The 16,785-nt window shown below is 42.1% G+C and overlaps 6 protein-coding genes and 1 non-coding gene across 8 annotated transcripts; 3 read left to right on the plus strand and 4 right to left on the minus strand.

Moving 5' to 3' along the window:
* The first annotated feature begins 2,346 nt into the window (after positions 1-2,346).
* ringer (tubulin polymerization-promoting protein ringmaker) lies at positions 2,347-7,404 on the plus strand. Of its 2 annotated transcripts, none has more exons than XM_089466374.1 (3): positions 2,347-2,505; positions 6,563-6,950; positions 7,017-7,404. In XM_089466374.1, the coding sequence occupies exons 2-3, from the start codon at positions 6,573-6,575 to the stop codon at positions 7,197-7,199; spliced, it is 561 nt and encodes a 186-aa protein (XP_089322500.1). In that variant the 5' UTR covers positions 2,347-2,505; positions 6,563-6,572; the 3' UTR covers positions 7,200-7,404. The 2 variants fall into 2 exon arrangements, with proteins under 2 accessions (XP_089322500.1, XP_089322498.1); XM_089466372.1 differs by lacking the exon at positions 2,347-2,505 and adding an exon at positions 6,209-6,469.
* A 661-nt stretch (positions 7,405-8,065) lies between these two features.
* Pdh (Photoreceptor dehydrogenase) lies at positions 8,066-9,229 on the plus strand. The gene is made up of 4 exons (XM_018007154.2): positions 8,066-8,248; positions 8,307-8,534; positions 8,607-8,780; positions 8,838-9,229. The coding sequence occupies exons 1-4, from the start codon at positions 8,156-8,158 to the stop codon at positions 9,126-9,128; spliced, it is 786 nt and encodes a 261-aa protein (XP_017862643.1). The 5' UTR covers positions 8,066-8,155; the 3' UTR covers positions 9,129-9,229.
* Tcs3 (Probable tRNA N6-adenosine threonylcarbamoyltransferase Tcs3) lies at positions 9,185-10,440 on the minus strand. The gene is made up of 3 exons (XM_018007150.2): positions 10,282-10,440; positions 9,539-10,224; positions 9,185-9,478 (listed from the first exon to the last, which is right to left on the minus strand). Exons 1-3 carry the CDS (start codon positions 10,394-10,396, stop codon positions 9,236-9,238), a joined length of 1,044 nt encoding a protein of 347 aa, XP_017862639.1. The 5' UTR covers positions 10,397-10,440; the 3' UTR covers positions 9,185-9,235.
* Positions 10,441-10,484: 44 nt separating this feature from the next.
* On the plus strand, positions 10,485-13,647 carry Golgin104 (coiled-coil domain-containing protein 186). Its single transcript, XM_018008795.2, has 7 exons — positions 10,485-11,349; positions 11,408-11,527; positions 11,595-11,658; positions 11,717-11,871; positions 12,029-12,171; positions 12,260-12,440; positions 12,613-13,647. Exons 1-7 carry the CDS (start codon positions 10,603-10,605, stop codon positions 13,558-13,560), a joined length of 2,358 nt encoding a protein of 785 aa, XP_017864284.1. The 5' UTR covers positions 10,485-10,602; the 3' UTR covers positions 13,561-13,647.
* TRNAM-CAU (transfer RNA methionine (anticodon CAU)) lies at positions 12,487-12,559 on the minus strand. Its single transcript has one exon. It is a non-coding gene; the product is annotated as a tRNA-Met (tRNA).
* On the minus strand, positions 13,613-14,427 carry mRpS34 (mitochondrial ribosomal protein S34). The gene is made up of 2 exons (XM_018008796.2): positions 14,124-14,427; positions 13,613-14,065 (listed from the first exon to the last, which is right to left on the minus strand). Exons 1-2 carry the CDS (start codon positions 14,304-14,306, stop codon positions 13,682-13,684), a joined length of 567 nt encoding a protein of 188 aa, XP_017864285.1. The 5' UTR covers positions 14,307-14,427; the 3' UTR covers positions 13,613-13,681.
* Positions 14,428-14,539: 112 nt separating this feature from the next.
* LOC108612476 (uncharacterized) lies at positions 14,540-16,285 on the minus strand. Its single transcript, XM_018005359.2, has 2 exons — positions 15,680-16,285; positions 14,540-15,609 (listed from the first exon to the last, which is right to left on the minus strand). Exons 1-2 carry the CDS (start codon positions 15,711-15,713, stop codon positions 14,663-14,665), a joined length of 981 nt encoding a protein of 326 aa, XP_017860848.1. The 5' UTR covers positions 15,714-16,285; the 3' UTR covers positions 14,540-14,662.
* Between the last annotated feature and the right edge of the window lie 500 nt (positions 16,286-16,785).

Genomic DNA, 16,785 nt, shown 5'->3' on the forward strand with positions numbered 1-16,785 from the left:
TGTGCATCATTAGGTGGAGCGAAATTCTGAGCTAATTACTTATTGGCTGGGACACACCTTCGTCAAGCCGGTTTCTTTGATTAACTCAACTTGAAGTTTGCCTCACTCAGCTTTACTTTGTTTTGCTTTTGAGACACTTTGATTGTCAGAGTATTATAGGTTATCCATGCTATATGTTTGTTTTTTTATGTCACTGCTAAGAGCTGTTGTTCATCTCTATATTGTAGCTTAAGTATTCATTCAATAATCGATTTGTGGTTGAGCAATAAAAGGGCTTTGTATAGTAGGAAAACATTTATTGTGAATAATATGTATAATAAATATATGATGAGTAGATATGTTTCATATAAATCAAGTAAGAATGTAATCGATTCTCATATGCTCGCCCTTAGTGGGCGTATACATCCAAATTTTTGATCAACATCTAAGGAATCGCTCGAAACGTCTTTTGTATGTCTACTACATATATTTGGTCTTTAGTATTTATTGCGCCTCAGATAATACCATTGATAATATAGATATCTACGTTTAGAATATAAAGGCAGGTTGCTTGCCTTCGTATATATAACTGTTATATAATAAATGTAGATAATAAAAATTCCATTTAACACAAGAAATTCGCTGCTTAAGGCTGAAATGTGAAAAATAATCATATTTCTGGTTTACTTTTCCACATTCGTATATTAATATCTGCTTTCATGATAAGATATAATTAACTAGCCATCAGAATATATAATATATGACTAACGTTGTACTCTGAAGCTATATCTATTATAAATTTTAATAAAATATTTTTACCTACTATAATGAAGTAAAATTATCTGGTTTTTAAATTATTAATTTAATTTAATTTATAAAATAAGAAATATTCTGGTTAGAAATCAAACAAAGAAACATAAATTGAGCAAGTATATTATATAGAAACGTTGATTTCACTATATTTTCCATGTTTCTTCTGTTTATACATATATCTGTCATAGAGAATATAAAATCTTCTTTTCACTTTACTATACGACCCTAGATTGTTTAGTCCCCCCTCGCATATTCTGTAAAAGTATTAAACTATTATTTACCATATAAAAAATGCATCACTTTATAGTGTTGTACAATATTTATAAATTTCACTTTGTTTAATTTATAGAAACTTATATCGATCGAATAATTTTCTGCTCTTAGTGAAACTCTTTTCATTCCCAAAAATAATCTGAAGCTAATGCTCAAATTACGTGCGTTATAATATTTCTTAATGCTCATAAATATGAATCGACATGCCTTGGGTTCAATGAGAGCAATTTGACAAAAATCGGAGTCAGAACAATCCATAAGAGTATTAATGCTTTGACATGCCTTGGCCTACCAACTATTTCTTCTGCTGCTTCTTATTTGCTTGTCTTTCGTGCCTGACTCTGTATGACGCCATCCGAGGCATTTGACCAAACGCACAAACTGCTCGAAAATGGGAATGACAGGTCGCATAAATCATGGCCAGCAGGGATTGGGCCGGTTTTGTAATAAATTAACTGAACAAAACGCAATGTTGGTAAACACGCTGAAGGTGTTTGATTAAGTTTTCCGGCTTGTTTTCCTTGCCCAAACCTAAAGCTAGTCAATTTCCGATCAGACAAGTTCAAAGAACTCGCACGGAACTATTTTTGGGCTGTTCTAATCATTGGATCTCAGACGATGTAATTTGCATATGAAAATATATACAATTAGCTGCTGCCGAATGAATAGCTAATCTTTTCGCAACTCATGAGCTCATACTATTTAGTTAGGCACTTGTGGACACTGCCTCTCCCTCTCTCTCACTCTGTCTCTCTCTTTCTATAATTTTATGCCCTCTCACTTGTTTTTGTTGTCAAATTTCACGCATCGTTTTCTAATCTCTGGACTCATACAACAAAACAACAATTGACCCGCTCAATGGGAAAAAGCTCAAACGTTTTGCTCTTCTCTCTTCTCTCGCCTCTCAGCGCTCAATTTCTCACTCAAAACAAAACGCAATTTGAGTCGAAATTTTGGCGTTGATAAGGCGACTGACTTTTTTTTGTTGATAAATATTTTTTAGTCTCTTCACGCTCTACTCTTTGGCATTTATAAATTCCATTTGTTTGTTTTTATTTTGTAGTAGTGAAATGAAGTCATCGCGTAAAATATACAAATTATGTGTATAATACGTATACGCATAGTGCTGCCTGTGGGCTGGAACTTTGTTTTGGCTGGGAAAAGTTGGCCGTTTGCTGGCCATGATTTATGTGCTAGCCGTTTGGCTGACAAATTCAACAGTTTTGCGAGCAACGAAACTCACTCAATGCTCAGCAAATATCACTCATACGCCGCTTGGCCCCCTTTGTGGCGCTGGCTGCGCAGTTTGACCAAACAGTCGAGTCTCGACAGCGACAGCAAACGCGCGCGCAGCAACGCACAACAAACTATAAACACGCTAAAAAAACAAATTTAAAAAAATTTGAAAATTTTTATCAAGTTTTTTTAAGCAAATAAAATGTAAGTTGCAAAAGATATGAAATTTGTGGCCGCATCGAAACTCATTGAATATTTCTATTGAAAGTTAAAAAGTTGCTTCGTGCGTATTAAAGTGCAAGTGTTATGTGTGCATACACAGTTATAGTCATATACCCATACATACATAGCTGTGTATGAGTACACACAGCATCAGCATTTCAATCTTTTACAATGACAGCATCATTTCCCTTGTTGGAATTTTCAAGTGCTGCATGACCCATATTTCTCTGCTCCAAAATAGAAATTTTTGCTGCTGCTGCAGCGGGAGCTCTTCTTTTTTTTTTTTTTTAATATACACAACAATGGTAGCATCGTTTTAGGCGCCTTTTCCCGCCTCTCAATCAGACTCTCACTCTCTCCTTCTCTTTCTCTTTCCACGCTCATTTGTGCTTCCGTTTGTATGTATGCGGCGCTTGCGCGTTCCTGTGCTCCTGCTTCAAACGGGACTCGCGGTCTGGGCAGGTGATGTCATCTACAAGCTGCTGCGACAGAGGCAGAGGCAGAGGCGGAGGCAGAGGCAGAGGCGGAGGCAGAGACAGAGTCATAAGCAGCGCTCCAAGGGCTACTCAGACATTCATGCATGCATACATATATATGCATGTATATGTAAATATGCTTAAGCATAGGCCTATGACTCTTCCTCTGCCTATGACGCTGCCTCTGCTGCTGTCGCTGCTTCTGCATAGGACTCTGCCTCTGCCTCTGCCGCTACTTCCACACATGCTGCGCCATGGCTGACCCCCAGCTCAATGTTCTTCGTATTGTATTATGTGTGACACCCTTGACACCTACCCCAACCCACCCACTGCCTTCAGCCACCCCATATCCCGCCCTCTGCCATGCCATGTATTGCGTTTCCTGTTTAAATGCGTTGCGTTTCACATGCCTCTAATAAATATGCATTGGTGCGACCAATATTTCATATATGTATTTATCGTATTATAAAATTGGGGCAGTCGTTCACATTGTAAACTATATCTAGAGCTCTATAAAATCTCGCACTTTTTATAGCCTGCAGTAAAGAGAGGGCATGATATTGTGAATGCCTAAGTCTTTATCAATATAAAGGCACTCTTTTTATTTTATGTACTATTCTTGAGTTCCCGTTTTTATACCTTTTAGCTAGAAAATTAAGATAGATAGAGGAATAAAGTCGCTTCCATTCAGTACAATACAAAGAAGTCTTTCTTACATGGTGATCTTCATTACCTGAAAATGTTGATTTATTATATGTATATATTATTAAGTATATTTCAATTCACTCCTTACAATCTTGTGTCTTATCATTGTATATTTTGTAGTTAACCTAAATACAGAGTATTTTTGAGTAGATCTTAAACCTATGCAGTTTGCAAGTTTTGAAAGGTTTTTAAAGTTTTCATTTTTAAATTTGTCTCATATTTTCATATAGGAAACGTTCTTTGTATATAGGGTAACTTCAAGTCGGCTTATCCAGTGAAATTAAGATGGCTCTACGAGTACTTTTCTTAAAGTAAATGTTACAGGGTATCTGTTACATCTAAGTAGCTCGTTAACCAGATTGTTAATCGATAGTTGCTGTTTACAGGGTATCTCTTAGCCAATCTCTCACACGTATCACCTAGTCGTTACGTCTGCTTGCCTTATAGAAGCAACCACATCAATTGGAACTCATATTGTTCTCCAATTTTGGCTAAACCTAATTAATATATTGGCATAGCCACGCGCTGCCTGCCAGCTCTAGATGCGGATGTTGCGAGATGAGCCAAACCATTCATATAGTCATGTATATATATAGATAAACATATATGAGTTAATATATACCCCTATGTGTGTATGTTTGTCTCTATATATTAATGGTCCCGCCGGCCAAAGCGGATTATGAAGTATCTTTTGCTCGATTGTATCTTAGCCACGTTTTCTTGCCCATTCGTCTGGCTTGTTCGAATCACCTTTTGTCATGTTTTGCGGGTCTGTTGTTGTTTCTTACAAGTATTTATGGGTTTCCAATTACCCGAACACAAAAGGGCTGCGAAACAAATCATCGTAATGGGCGTGGCGGGCACGCAGCGCTGTAATTAGTTTCTACACTTGACATTTGTGGAGCTGACTGAGGCGCCCATACGTAGCGAGCGTGCTGAGCGAACTACAGAGCAAAACCTAGCAGAGAGTAGACAGTAAAGACCTAGTAATGCAGTAAGTACTCGCTAAAGCTCACCAATTGCCTGTGTCACTCACTGACAGCTGCACAAAAATCTATGAGAAATCAGGGAAGAGAATGGAATCAGTCAAAGATTTTGTGCTTAAAATAAACATTTTCTTGTCAAAATTTGTTAGCATTAGCTGTGTGTGTGTGGGCTTAAGCGATACGATTTATGATTTATGGTCTTCTTATAATATATCAAAATAAAGTAATAGCCGCTCGACAAGTCAGCACTGTAGCTAGCTTATCGCTTGAGCTAGCTAATCATATTATATATATAATTTCACAGTTGCATCTCTCTATACAAATTTATATATGTATATTTGTACTTAATTTGCCTCACCCAAAAAGCGAACCCCGAGCGACGTAATTGCGGCGCGTAATGCTGAATGTCGATGACATAAGCGGTGCGATTTAGACAAAGTTCCCCCTTACACCCAATGAAACTTGCACTTGCGGCGTATATAGAGGAGTATATATATAGTTGATATAGCTCATGTAGCTGTCAATGCAAGAGTCAACATTTGTTACGCTCCATGGATCGGCGCTCGATCTGAGCAGAGCAACCTTGACCCAGGCAATCTTATCGTCAGCTCATCGCATTCAATTATCTGGATATGGAATCTGGTTATGGCTCAGTCTTGCCCCTCTCTCTCTCTCTCTCTCTCTCTCACTCTCTCTCTCCATCTTAACTGGTTGCCTTCCGGGACGCTATCTTCATTTAAATTATGCTCGTACAGCTACCACAATTCGGTCTGTCGATATGTGTGCATATAGCTACCATATAGCTGCGGATTCCCGAATAATTAATGGCCGTTGCTCACGTTTTATTTACTGTTTATTGTTCGATTTGTGCGGGCACAACAGATCTTTAACATCCATGTTAAACATGACGACAATTTATGCTATGCGCTGTCTTTAGCTCTGAAAATATCTAAACGATTTATGTGCTCTTAAGTCTATACTCGGCCCGGAGGGCACAGCGAAACGGTACGTGTTACTGTGGGTTAAGTTAATTGATTGCAAAGCGAATAGCTACAGCTGCCGTTATCTACGGGTTGTACACTGCGAGAAAATGGAGTGTGGGAATGTGAAAGTGAAGGATTGCTAATGATGAAATAAGCAATATGATGAAGATTCGATATATGATATATGATATAAAATACGTTACTGAAATTGACATGTTTGAAATATTATAAAAGTTTTCTTAAGATATAAAAATTGAAGTCTTGGATAATTATATCTTGAAAGATTTTATATTTTTTTCTTATAAAACATTTATAATAATATACGTATTTCTATTGAGAAATATATTTATAATAAATCGTTCAATTTCGTATAGCTTATGAGTAATAGCAATTATAGTAAGTGTAGCTAGCTTAAAACTTTCAAAGAGCTTTAACTTCAAGCAACAACTGTTTTGTTTGATATTCCAATTAGAATTCAAATGGTCGCTAATGAGCAAATGCGTTTGAGCCACGAGAGCAGCTCTTGCCCATTCGACGCAACCTTCCACAGTCCATTAGCGAGCAGCAGTTGCGAAAGCTCACGCAGCGCTATTGTACGCTCGAATGATATCATCGGAATAAGGAATGTATATACAAACAATAGCAGCGTAGTTTGATAAGCTATCTCTACATCAAGAGAGGGAGATATATGTAGTCTATGTGAGCATGTAGCATCGGATTTTGATTTGTACAAAGCTATAGTCCGATATAGAGCGCAGAGCTAAGGCAAAATGTTAATAAGCGTTGTGGCTCACAGGTGAAGAACTGCGCAACAGCAATATACATATACATACATATATCCATGTAATCTCAAGATCTGTAAACTGAAACCCAATCTTAACCCTTGCAGAGCCAACAACATGACTGAGGAGACAGCAAATGGCAGCAGCGCGGCGCCCGTGGAGGAGCTCGGCCAGCTGGCTCTGGAGGAGACCGCACCGAAGGTCACGTTTTCGGATCAGTTCAAGGCGTTCTCCAAGTTTGGCGACACCAAATCCGATGGCAGGCAGATAACGCTCTCGCAGAGCGACAAATGGATGAAGCAGGCGAAGGTGTTCGACAAGCAGATCACAACCACCGATACGGGCATACACTTTAAGAAATTCAAGGCCATGAAAATAACGCTGCCCGACTACAACAAATTCCTCGAGGATTTGGCCAAGACGAAAAAGGTGGAGCTGGCGACGATTAAGCAGAAGATGGCCAGCTGTGGAGCGCCAGGTGTTCAGCAGGTGTCCGTAAGTATCTAGCTCTTAGGATTATACCGAAAATGAGATTATATATCTGTCATATATATTCGTTAGGCTGGCAAGGCAGCGGCTGCTGTGGACCGCTTGACGGATCCCAGCAAGTATACGGGCTCACACAAGGAGCGCTTCGATGCCTCCGGCAAGGGCAAGGGCATTGCTGGCCGACGCAATTTGGTCGATGATTCTGGCTATGTCAGCGGCTATCAGCACAAGGACACCTACGATGGCGCCCATTAAATAATAATACCACATTTTCCACTTCCTCTCATTCACTCACACTTTTAGCTGACTTTTTGTCTAATTTATTATTTTGTGTTTCTACTGATAGCACCTGAGTTCTCTCTCTCTCTCTCTCTCTCTCTCTCTTTATCTTTTCTCTAAAATATAAGTTGTGTTTTAAGTGCATCAAATAAATTTAGAAAGTTTTTGGTAATATTTACAATTTTTGTTTGTTTCATTTTGTTTTACATTTTTACATACGCAACGGCCCAAAAGTTCAAAATCAAAACAAATAAAACCTTTACACATCCAAATCAAGTTTATATATCTCATATGAATAGATTTATAAAAAGTTTGACATTTTTGCAAGCGTAGCACAAAAACTTTTAATAATACACTTTACAAAGTTTAATAACAATAATATGTACTTATAGCATATATACATACATACATATATATGTATACCAAAACAACACAGATTTACACCTGTGTATTTCAGATTGTGTATGCTTTACTTTGAATTCAAATAAAGTGAAATACATAGAAAGTCCTTGAGTCATTTTAATGGGCAGACTGCCACCACACATACACATACATATACTCACATACACTTACATCTGAGTGGGATGCGCAGTCAGCGAACTACAACAAAGGCGACCTCGCTGCAAAAACCAGAGCACTGTGAAGCAGATCAAACGCTAGACTAAGCCACTGTGTAAATCGGAAATCGGATAGGCTTTTGCATAATAGTTAATGCAGCCAACGATCAGTTGCAGCTAGTCGAACGGTGCTAATCACAGATCGGATATAAGACGGCATATCATATAGCCCAACTACTATGCGATTATAACACTAAGCCAATGGGGCTATAAAAGGGGCACGGTTAGCCCTGCAGGCAGCAGAGCAGCAGCGACAGCCACAGAGATTGGATTGATTGGATTTCTGATTTCTGACTCAGTGTTGAGCATATAGTCATGGCATTCCGAGGCAAAAATGCGGTGGTCACGGGTGGTGCCGGAGGAATCGGTCTACAAGTGGCCCGGCAGCTGCTGGTAGCAGGAGTCGCGGTGAGTCTAGGATGTTAGCTAACCTAGGCAACTATAGCAATGTCTGTCTGCTTCCCAGAAATTGGCCATCATTGACATACAGGATAATCTGGAGGAGTTTGTCAAGCTGCGCGCGGCGCATCCCACGCAAAGCGTCATGATCATCAAAATGGATGTGGCCAACAAGAAGGGCGTGGAGGCCACCTACGAGGAGATCAAGAAGACCTTTGGCAACATTGATATTGTGGTCAACGTGGCGGGCATATTCAATGACAAGGATGTCCAACGCACGCTGTTGGTCAATCTGGTAAGCAGGAGAACAGCTTCAGGTTTGGGGTATATAAAGAGTCTCTCCATTTCTCTCCTTCTCTTCTTTTAGGGCGGCATCATCAACTCTACTTTGAGCGCTTTGCAGTACATGAGCAAGGAGAATGGCGGCAACGGGGGGCTTGTGCTTAACATGAGCTCCGTCGTGGGTCTCGATCCGATGTTTATCATACCAGTCTATGGTGCCACCAAGGCGGGCATCATCAACTTTACGCGCTGTCTGGGTGTAAGTAGCTAAAATGAAAACCTTTTGTCCATATTCTAATGCTAATCCTCCATATAGAACGACAAGTTCTATCAACGCTCGGGCATTAAGTTTGCCACAGTTTGTCCGGGTGCCACCATGACGGACATGTTCACCAATTTCACGGAGAAAATCATTTTCCCAGAGACCAGCGATGAGACGTACAAAATTTTGGATCGCCTGAGCAAACAGAGCGCCACGGACGTTGCGCGCTGCATGCTGAATGTGCTGGAGAAGGAAAAGAACGGCGCCGTGTATGTGATTGAGGGCAAACGCATCATACCCCTGGAGATAAAGCCGCTCTGGACGGGCAAGGAGCCGGCAGTCTAAGGGAATACGCACATGGCTGAAGCACAGACATATGATAATTAATCGCTTTGTATAAATCAATTGTCGCGGGTAGTTTTTAATAAAGAACCAAGTAAACTGAATTTAAGTTAATCCTTTCGCCAGTTAACCAGCACTTCATCCGTGCGATAGCGTTGCGTAACAAAGGCATCTTCCAGAGGCATTTGGGCGCCGGCCTTAAACATCTCAGCGCCTGCGTGGGCTATCATCAAGCCGTTGTCAATGCAGTAGCGTTCGTCGATGGCAAAGACTTTGCCATTGCGCTCCTCGCACATTATACCCATCATCTGCTGCAGTCGCTCATTGCAACCAACGCCGCCGACTATGAGTACCTGTAGACAAAATAGTTATACATATGTATATAAAATTTATATCTATAAATCGTTTGTTACTTCATTGGATTCACAGTGTGCCATGGCTCGCTCTGTTATCTCCACCAACATAGCGAAGATTGTTTCCTGCAGCGAGTAACATAGATCCGCTTGACTATACTCTGGCTCGGGTTCATCTTGTTGCTTCTTGCGTTTATTACGCCTTTTGCTAGGATCTGCCAGCTCTTCGATGTGTGACAGAATGCCAGAGAAGCTGACGTCCATTCCCTTTACTACATACGGCAATTTGATATACTGTTTGCCCTGCTTCGCCAGCTGCTCGATGTTGTATCCAGGACTTGGGTCGTTCGAGAGTTTAATAATGCGCGCAAACCGATCCAAGCAGTTGCCCACGGCTATATCAATGGTTTCGCCAAAGATGCGATATCGTTTATTGGAGTAGGCAATCACTTGGGTATTGCCACCACTCACATATAGCACTATTGGATTCTGGGCACCAGTTATCAGGCGACCCATTTCGATGTGACCAATGCAATGATTAACGCCCAGCAAAGGCTTCTGCCAAAGCAGCGACAAAGTGCGTGCCACAATGGCACCTACTAACAGTGGAGGAGCCATGCCGGGACCCTTTGTATAGCAGATGACATCCAAGTCAGCAGGTTTTAATTGTGCCTCCTTCAAACTGGCTTGCACAAGGCCCAAAATCGCCTCTCGGTGATGTTTGGCCGTTTCCTTAGGCAGAAAACCTGTTGCGTATATGGGAAGATAAAGTAGCGAAAGTATATAGGATATATTTTACATACCTTCGCCGGGCGGTGTAATGTATGTGCGTCGCACATTTGCCAATACTTTGCCATTGTTTATAATTCCAACGCCAATTTTATTGGCGCTGCCCTCGATGCCCAGCGCGCAAACCATCGTTGTTTACTTCTGCATTAGAGATGAGTAAAGGCGAATTACTCGACATGCTCATCTCTAAATTCAGCAGTTCGATAACAGATTACTTATCGATAATAATATTGTTTCGCTGTGTGAATGGTCTTTTCAGTGGGAGAGAAAATGTAAAAACAAATCAGTGTGTTTTTTATTTTCGTATTTAGCATTTGTTTATTAAGTACTTAAAAATGGAGGCTATAGAGCCAACAAACGAGTGTACTAATTTAAATGATGAAAATAACAGTGAGTCAACAAACCAGGAGCCAGTAACACAATTAGCAAATGACGCCGACGTGGATGCGAAAATTGCTTTGGAAGGTAAACAGCAGCTGGAATGCGAAAATAAAGTACAAAACCATGAAAGCCCTATAAAAGAAGAAACTGCAGATAAAAGTACACAAGATAAGAGTGAATTGGAATTAGTTAACGAAATTCATGCAGCAGTTGTGGAGCAATCGGTTAAAGAGAAGGAGAGGGCGGAACATGAGCCAGCAACAGGAATCAGTTATGCAGACCTCAAGGCGCAGGATGAACAGGAAAGCAAGGAAAACAAGGACAGCCGGGACATCCTCTCACATGTACATTGCCTTGCACAGCTGGAGGAACAACGTCGCAGCTATGAGCGCCAACTGGAACAACTGCGTACCTCAAATGTGCAGAAGGATAATATGATGACACTTCTGCAGAGGGAAAATGCGATATTGGAGAAGGAGAAGCAGGCATTTCGCAATGAGATGGATCTGGCCAACAAGGAGAAGGAGAGCACAGTGATTAAATTTGCTATGAAAGAGAAGTTGCTCATCGATGCCAAAAAAGAAAAAGAGACTGTGGAGAAACAGTTGGCAGATGCCAAAAAAGAAGTGAAAAATGTCTCCATACGCTTTCAGGCGGTGCACGAGGAAAAGTCACGGATGACCTATATCATAGATGAAAAGGTAAGTGTAAGAAAACTTAAATAGAATTGTACATAACTCCCCTACCTATTTTTTGCAGTGCAACGAAGTGCGCAAGTATCAAAGGGAATGTGAGAAGCTTAAAACGGAAATGGGACACTTGGAATCCAAGCTCAAATATCATGCCAACAAGCTAAACATTGAAGTAGAAGCTAAGGCAGTGAGTTCTTCTTCATCTTTATATATGCATAAATTATGTAAATATGAACTCTATACATCTTTTATAGAACCTGGAGCGCAAGCTGGAAGAGGAACGGAATGCACCCAATAAACTAGAAGAAAAGGCCAATGGTTGGGTCTTCTGCGCAGTTTTCTTTAAAGTATATCTATAATGTATATTCCCTTACAGAGAAGCTTAAGATGGAATTTGAAGCTAACACAATACTGCTTAAACATGAAATCAAAAGCAAGACTGATTCGCTGGACAAGCTGAACAAAGAGCACCAAAAGCAATGCGAAGCTAATAAGGAATTGCAACAGCAACTGCAGCAGTTAAAAGAAGCGGTAAAAACGAAATATGAGGGTAGTTTGAAAAATTGTCGGGCCTGTTGTTGCAAAATTAATTTACTTAACCTTTTTGTTAGCTCAGCAATTTCTCAGACTATTCTCATATTCACTATATAATTATGATAAGAAGTAATCAGTTTTCTTTGCTCTGCAGCATGAACAGCTTTCGGGGGAGTTCAAGGAGTTACAGGCGCAGCATAGCCAAATAGATGCCGCCTACAGCGACGAGCTCTTAAATGCAGCGAAATTGCATAGCCAGTTGGCTGAGCTGCAGCTGCTGCGCACACAGAATACAATGTATGCCTTAACCTTAGCCTTAGCCTTAGCTAATAAAATTGCAATTGTAAATAAAATAATTAACTTTTATTATTCACTCTTTGAACAGCAACGAGCAGAAGTTAGTTGAGGCGCAGACGAGGATAGAAGAGCTGGAATCCCTGGTGCAGGACAATGAAGTAGATTTAAAGCAAGTGCAGGAGAAGAGACAGGAATTGCTGAACATTAACAAAGAGATGACCGAGCTAATAGTCAAGCTGCAAAATGATATTTACCTGGCAGAAGTCAAAGTAAGTTCCTGATAAGATAATTCACCTAATAGACAAAAAATTTACCTGCCCCGGGTGAGGCTCGAACTCACGACCTTAAGATTATGAGACTTACGCGCTGCCTACTGCGCCACCGAGGCCATGTGAAGAATTCGCCACTAACATGAAAATTCTTGTTTCTATTTATAACCAGTCGCTAGGCTTCGAGTCAGAGAACAAATTGCTGAAGCAGGAGCTGCTTGCATTCGATGCCAAATACTTGGAGCTAGAGGAGCAAATGCATGCGGAGGGAATGGAGAAGATAGAGGAACGTCTGCTGCTGGCTAAACATCTGTCCGAGAAGACAAAGATGTACGAAGTGGTCAATGCTAAGCTGGAAGAGCTGCAGAACCATTTTGAGGCAACGAAGCACAAGCATGCGACGCAGGTGAAAGAGCTCCAACGAGAGCTGCAAAAGTACAAAAGAGGCATTGTGGATGCTAAACCAGCGGGTTATTGTCGCAACTGTCAACAGGCAATGAATGACTTGAGCCAGGAACAACTGCAACAGCCGCCGCAGCCGCAGCAGCAGCAATTGATCACTCATAGTCGCAGCAGCAGCCAGTGCAGCCGTGCCAGCGAGTCATCCGAGTCTGAGACGGTGGTCAACAGTGCGTCACAAGCGCAGCCGGCAGCCGCACCAGTAACAGACCTACAAGCAGTACCTTCAAAGAAAGTCTTAGTTGAGCGCATTTTGCGCTTGCAACAGGCTTCAGCACGACAAACGGAGCGCATTGAATTCCTGGAGAATCATACGCAAATGCTGGTCTCCGAGGTCCAAAAAAAATCCAAAGTTGTGCAGCATTATATGCTGCGAGATCAAACGGCCGGCGCGCTCACCTCCAGCAAAAGTGATCAGAGCAAAAGCGAGCTGGTCAAATATGGCAATGGCGTCATGGCTGCCATCTATGGAGGAGTCAAGGGAGCTGAGAGCAAGGGTATGTCCTTGGAGCTCTCACTGGAGATTAATAAGAAGTTGCAGGCTGTGCTAGAGGACACGCTGTTAAAGAATATAACGCTCAAAGAGAATCTCGATGTGCTGGGCCTCGAGGTGGATAACCTGACGCGCAAATTGCGCTCGCAAGAGCTAAGCAACAGTTAGGCAGAGTGCCTGACCACTAATCCATTCCGTAGATATAACAATTCCATTGTGATTAAGTTAAAATTAAAAATTTAATAATGCAACAAGTGTCGAGGTGTTCAAAGTTAAGGCAGCACATCCGTTATAGCAGGCCATCATAGAGCTTGGTGCCAACCTTTGATGGCTTGCCAATATCCATGGATAGCTGCAGCGTCGGCTGCTCGCCGTCCTTGGCCAGACGTGACAGCTTATTGTGCGTCTTCTTGAAATGCACATTGATCAGCGGATTTGGGTCGCCAGTTTCATCCTTAATATATTCCCGCAGCAGTGGCGGCAGTTCAATCTTTGTGGGCAACACTACGGAATCCACCTTTTTCTTATTCTCTAGATATTTGTGCTCCTGGTCAACGGGCACCAGCTCGTAATCGGCCTTATAGCTGGTGCTGTAGATCTCCACGGGTTTGGGTTGGGTCACTCCACGCCATGTCTTCTGCACAGTGACGCGCACCTTGCGTTCACTGTCGGCCTACAAAGAGCAGAAAAATATGAGAAATAATACTATTTTGCCTCTTTCCCACTCTTACCTGCTCGTCCACTGCTTGCACCTTTAGTATGCGCATGTAGCAGGGCTCCGGGTACCGTTGAAACATGTTACGTATGACCATGCGACCGACGCCCCAGTCGGGCAGATTGCCGACGATTTCCCACAGAGTGTTGCCGCGAAAGTCTGTGGTGCGCCCAATGTATTGAATTACTTTTTGACTCATGCTGCACGGTCTTTAATTAATAAAAACTGAGCAATGTTAAATTTATTTTATTATTATTCCGGTGTGCGCTGCTTCTTCGCGACAAGTGCCACTCACTCGTTATGCAAACAGCTGTGCATCTGGCAGCGTTGCCACTTATTGCTTAGACGTGGTGCTTGAGGTAGTTGGCAACGCGGCGTGTGTTCAAATTGTGTGATCCTATAATCTATTATTATTTATTAAAGACTAGTTTAGTTAAATAATTGAAATTTATTATATCAAGTGTTTTTGGGTCTGTTTGCTGACTTGCTGTTTGGCTTGATTCGCTTATAAATCGCATAAATATTTAAACTAGAATTGTAATACTCTGAAGTGGATTAGCCGGAGTGTGATCGCTCTTCAGCCCCGTCGCTGGCTGTGTGACCCACTCCGCTGGTGTCAAGCTGTTCGTCATACGACTCCAGCTCCTCGTCACGGTGCTGCTCCTGCTGATTGATGCTCTCATGGAGTCCAACTGTAGCATGTGCCGCCGCCTTAGAGGCATTCACCTGTGCAGCCGCCGCAGAGGAAGCTGCCTTCAGAGCCGACTCCTTGGTGGCAGCATAGTCCACGCGCGCCTGCTGCAGCTGCTCCTCCACCTGTTCCACCCGATTCTTCGCCTGGCCCACCATGGTGGCCTGTGAGGCCTGCTGATTGGACACCTCGGTAGCCGTTTGCTCTGCTTGCTCGGCCACCGACTTGGCATTGTTGAGGGCTGCCGTCAGCACCGAGATGTGATGGTGCGCAGCCTGCGCCGTTTGTTGTGCCAGCTTCGCGGACACCTTGGCCGCCTTCAGCTGCTCCAGCTCGCGCGAGAGCGCACGCTGTGCCTCGGCTGCCTGCTGCTCCAGCTCCTGGAGTATCACCTGCTTGCCCGCGAGCGCCGCTTGCGCTGTGGCAGCTGCCTGAGATGCGGCTTGCGCCAAGGTGTTTTTGGCTATGAAGGCCGCCTGCTTGGCGGCAGCATGTTGATTTGCGACGGCGCTGTAAGCCTGATCTGCTGATCCCTGGGCAATGGAGCGCAGACCGCTGCCTATGCTGTAACCTGCCTTGCTGCTGTCACTGGAATGGCTTTTGGAGCTGCTGCTGTGGTGTGGCGACTGATGCTGCTGGTGCTGTTGCTGCTGTGGATGATGATGCAGCTCCACTACCTCCTCGTGTCCTGGCAACGAGGGCTCAAAGTAGCTGCCGCCGCTGCCAAACTGATGCTGTGCCGGCGGCTGCTGTCTGTAGAAGTATCCATTGCGCTTGTGCAGCCTGCCCAACACCTGAGCGCAAAGCAGCGCTGCGATTGATTGATTGATGAATATTGTGATTAATCCCTGAGAGCAGTCTGCGGTAATCCTTGAACTCACCTAGTATCAGGTATTTCAAGCACTTGTTGTACATCTCGTTGCCAAAATTGTATTAAGCTTCGGCTCCAGCTGCTCCAATGGGTTTTATACACCTGCGATTCAGGCAGCGGTGCAGAAATTTTATAAATTTACGTTTTTTTTTAGTAGTGCGGAAAGTCTTGTTGCGGCTCTTGAGTTTAACGGGCACTCAACATGTGAGACTTTATGATATATTTGAATATCACAAACACACACATACACACTCTTGCACACACACCCGCTCGAGGAAGTTCATAGTTGTCCGCGCTTTGATGGCGTCTCTCTTAATGATTTGTTAGCACGGTGGCTCGCTTTATGCTGCTTGCGATTATGGGTGGTGCAAAGCTGACGAAAAAAATTATAACTCGCATTTTAATGGGTTGCACCCAATTGTAATTGATCTTAAGCTGGTTATAATAGTATTTCGCTTGCAGCACAACTTTTTTGCTTTTTTGTTAATTGTTAACTCTTCTCTTTCTTTTAAATATTAATTTAAAAAATATATTTTTTTTTATATTATAAATATGAGCAAAGTGTGGAAAATGTGTGTTATGTAAAATAATTGTGTAAATGAAAGTATATAAAATGTAGTTGATATGTGTTTATGATATATAATTAAATAAGAGTAAATATTTTGCAATATTTAAAGTGGGTGCTTAAATGGTAGAGATAGTCTTGAAAGCCATTGCTATTTCTTTCATTCACTCTCACTTTCTCTCCCTCTCTCTCTCTCGCGCTCCCTCTTACTCAAACGGATTAGATCGCTCACTGATCTGAGTGCAGCATAGATCGTTGTTCTCATTTGTTCGAAGAGCCATCGTTTTCCTACAGTCGGGCCAGCCGTATTTACCATTAGTCTACTAATAAAACCTTTTCCTATCTTTGTTTTTTTTTGTAGTGCATGCTGAAGTCTTTCATAAAAATTAGGTCTACTAGCTGGGTCTAGCATCTCTGTCTCCCTTTGTTGACATTTGATTTATTTGTTTGTTAGGTAATATTTCTTGGATAATGCGGACTACCATCTTTGTATAACCCATGTTTACTCACTTTGATAAAACACAATGATTTCGCAACACTCGATCGATAAG

The sequence above is a fragment of the Drosophila arizonae genome, chromosome 4 (assembly GCF_054131065.1).
Source record: "Drosophila arizonae isolate 15081-1271.41 chromosome 4, UAZ_ARI_1.0, whole genome shotgun sequence".
In the NCBI taxonomy this organism is placed as follows: Eukaryota; Metazoa; Arthropoda; class Insecta; order Diptera; family Drosophilidae; genus Drosophila; species Drosophila arizonae.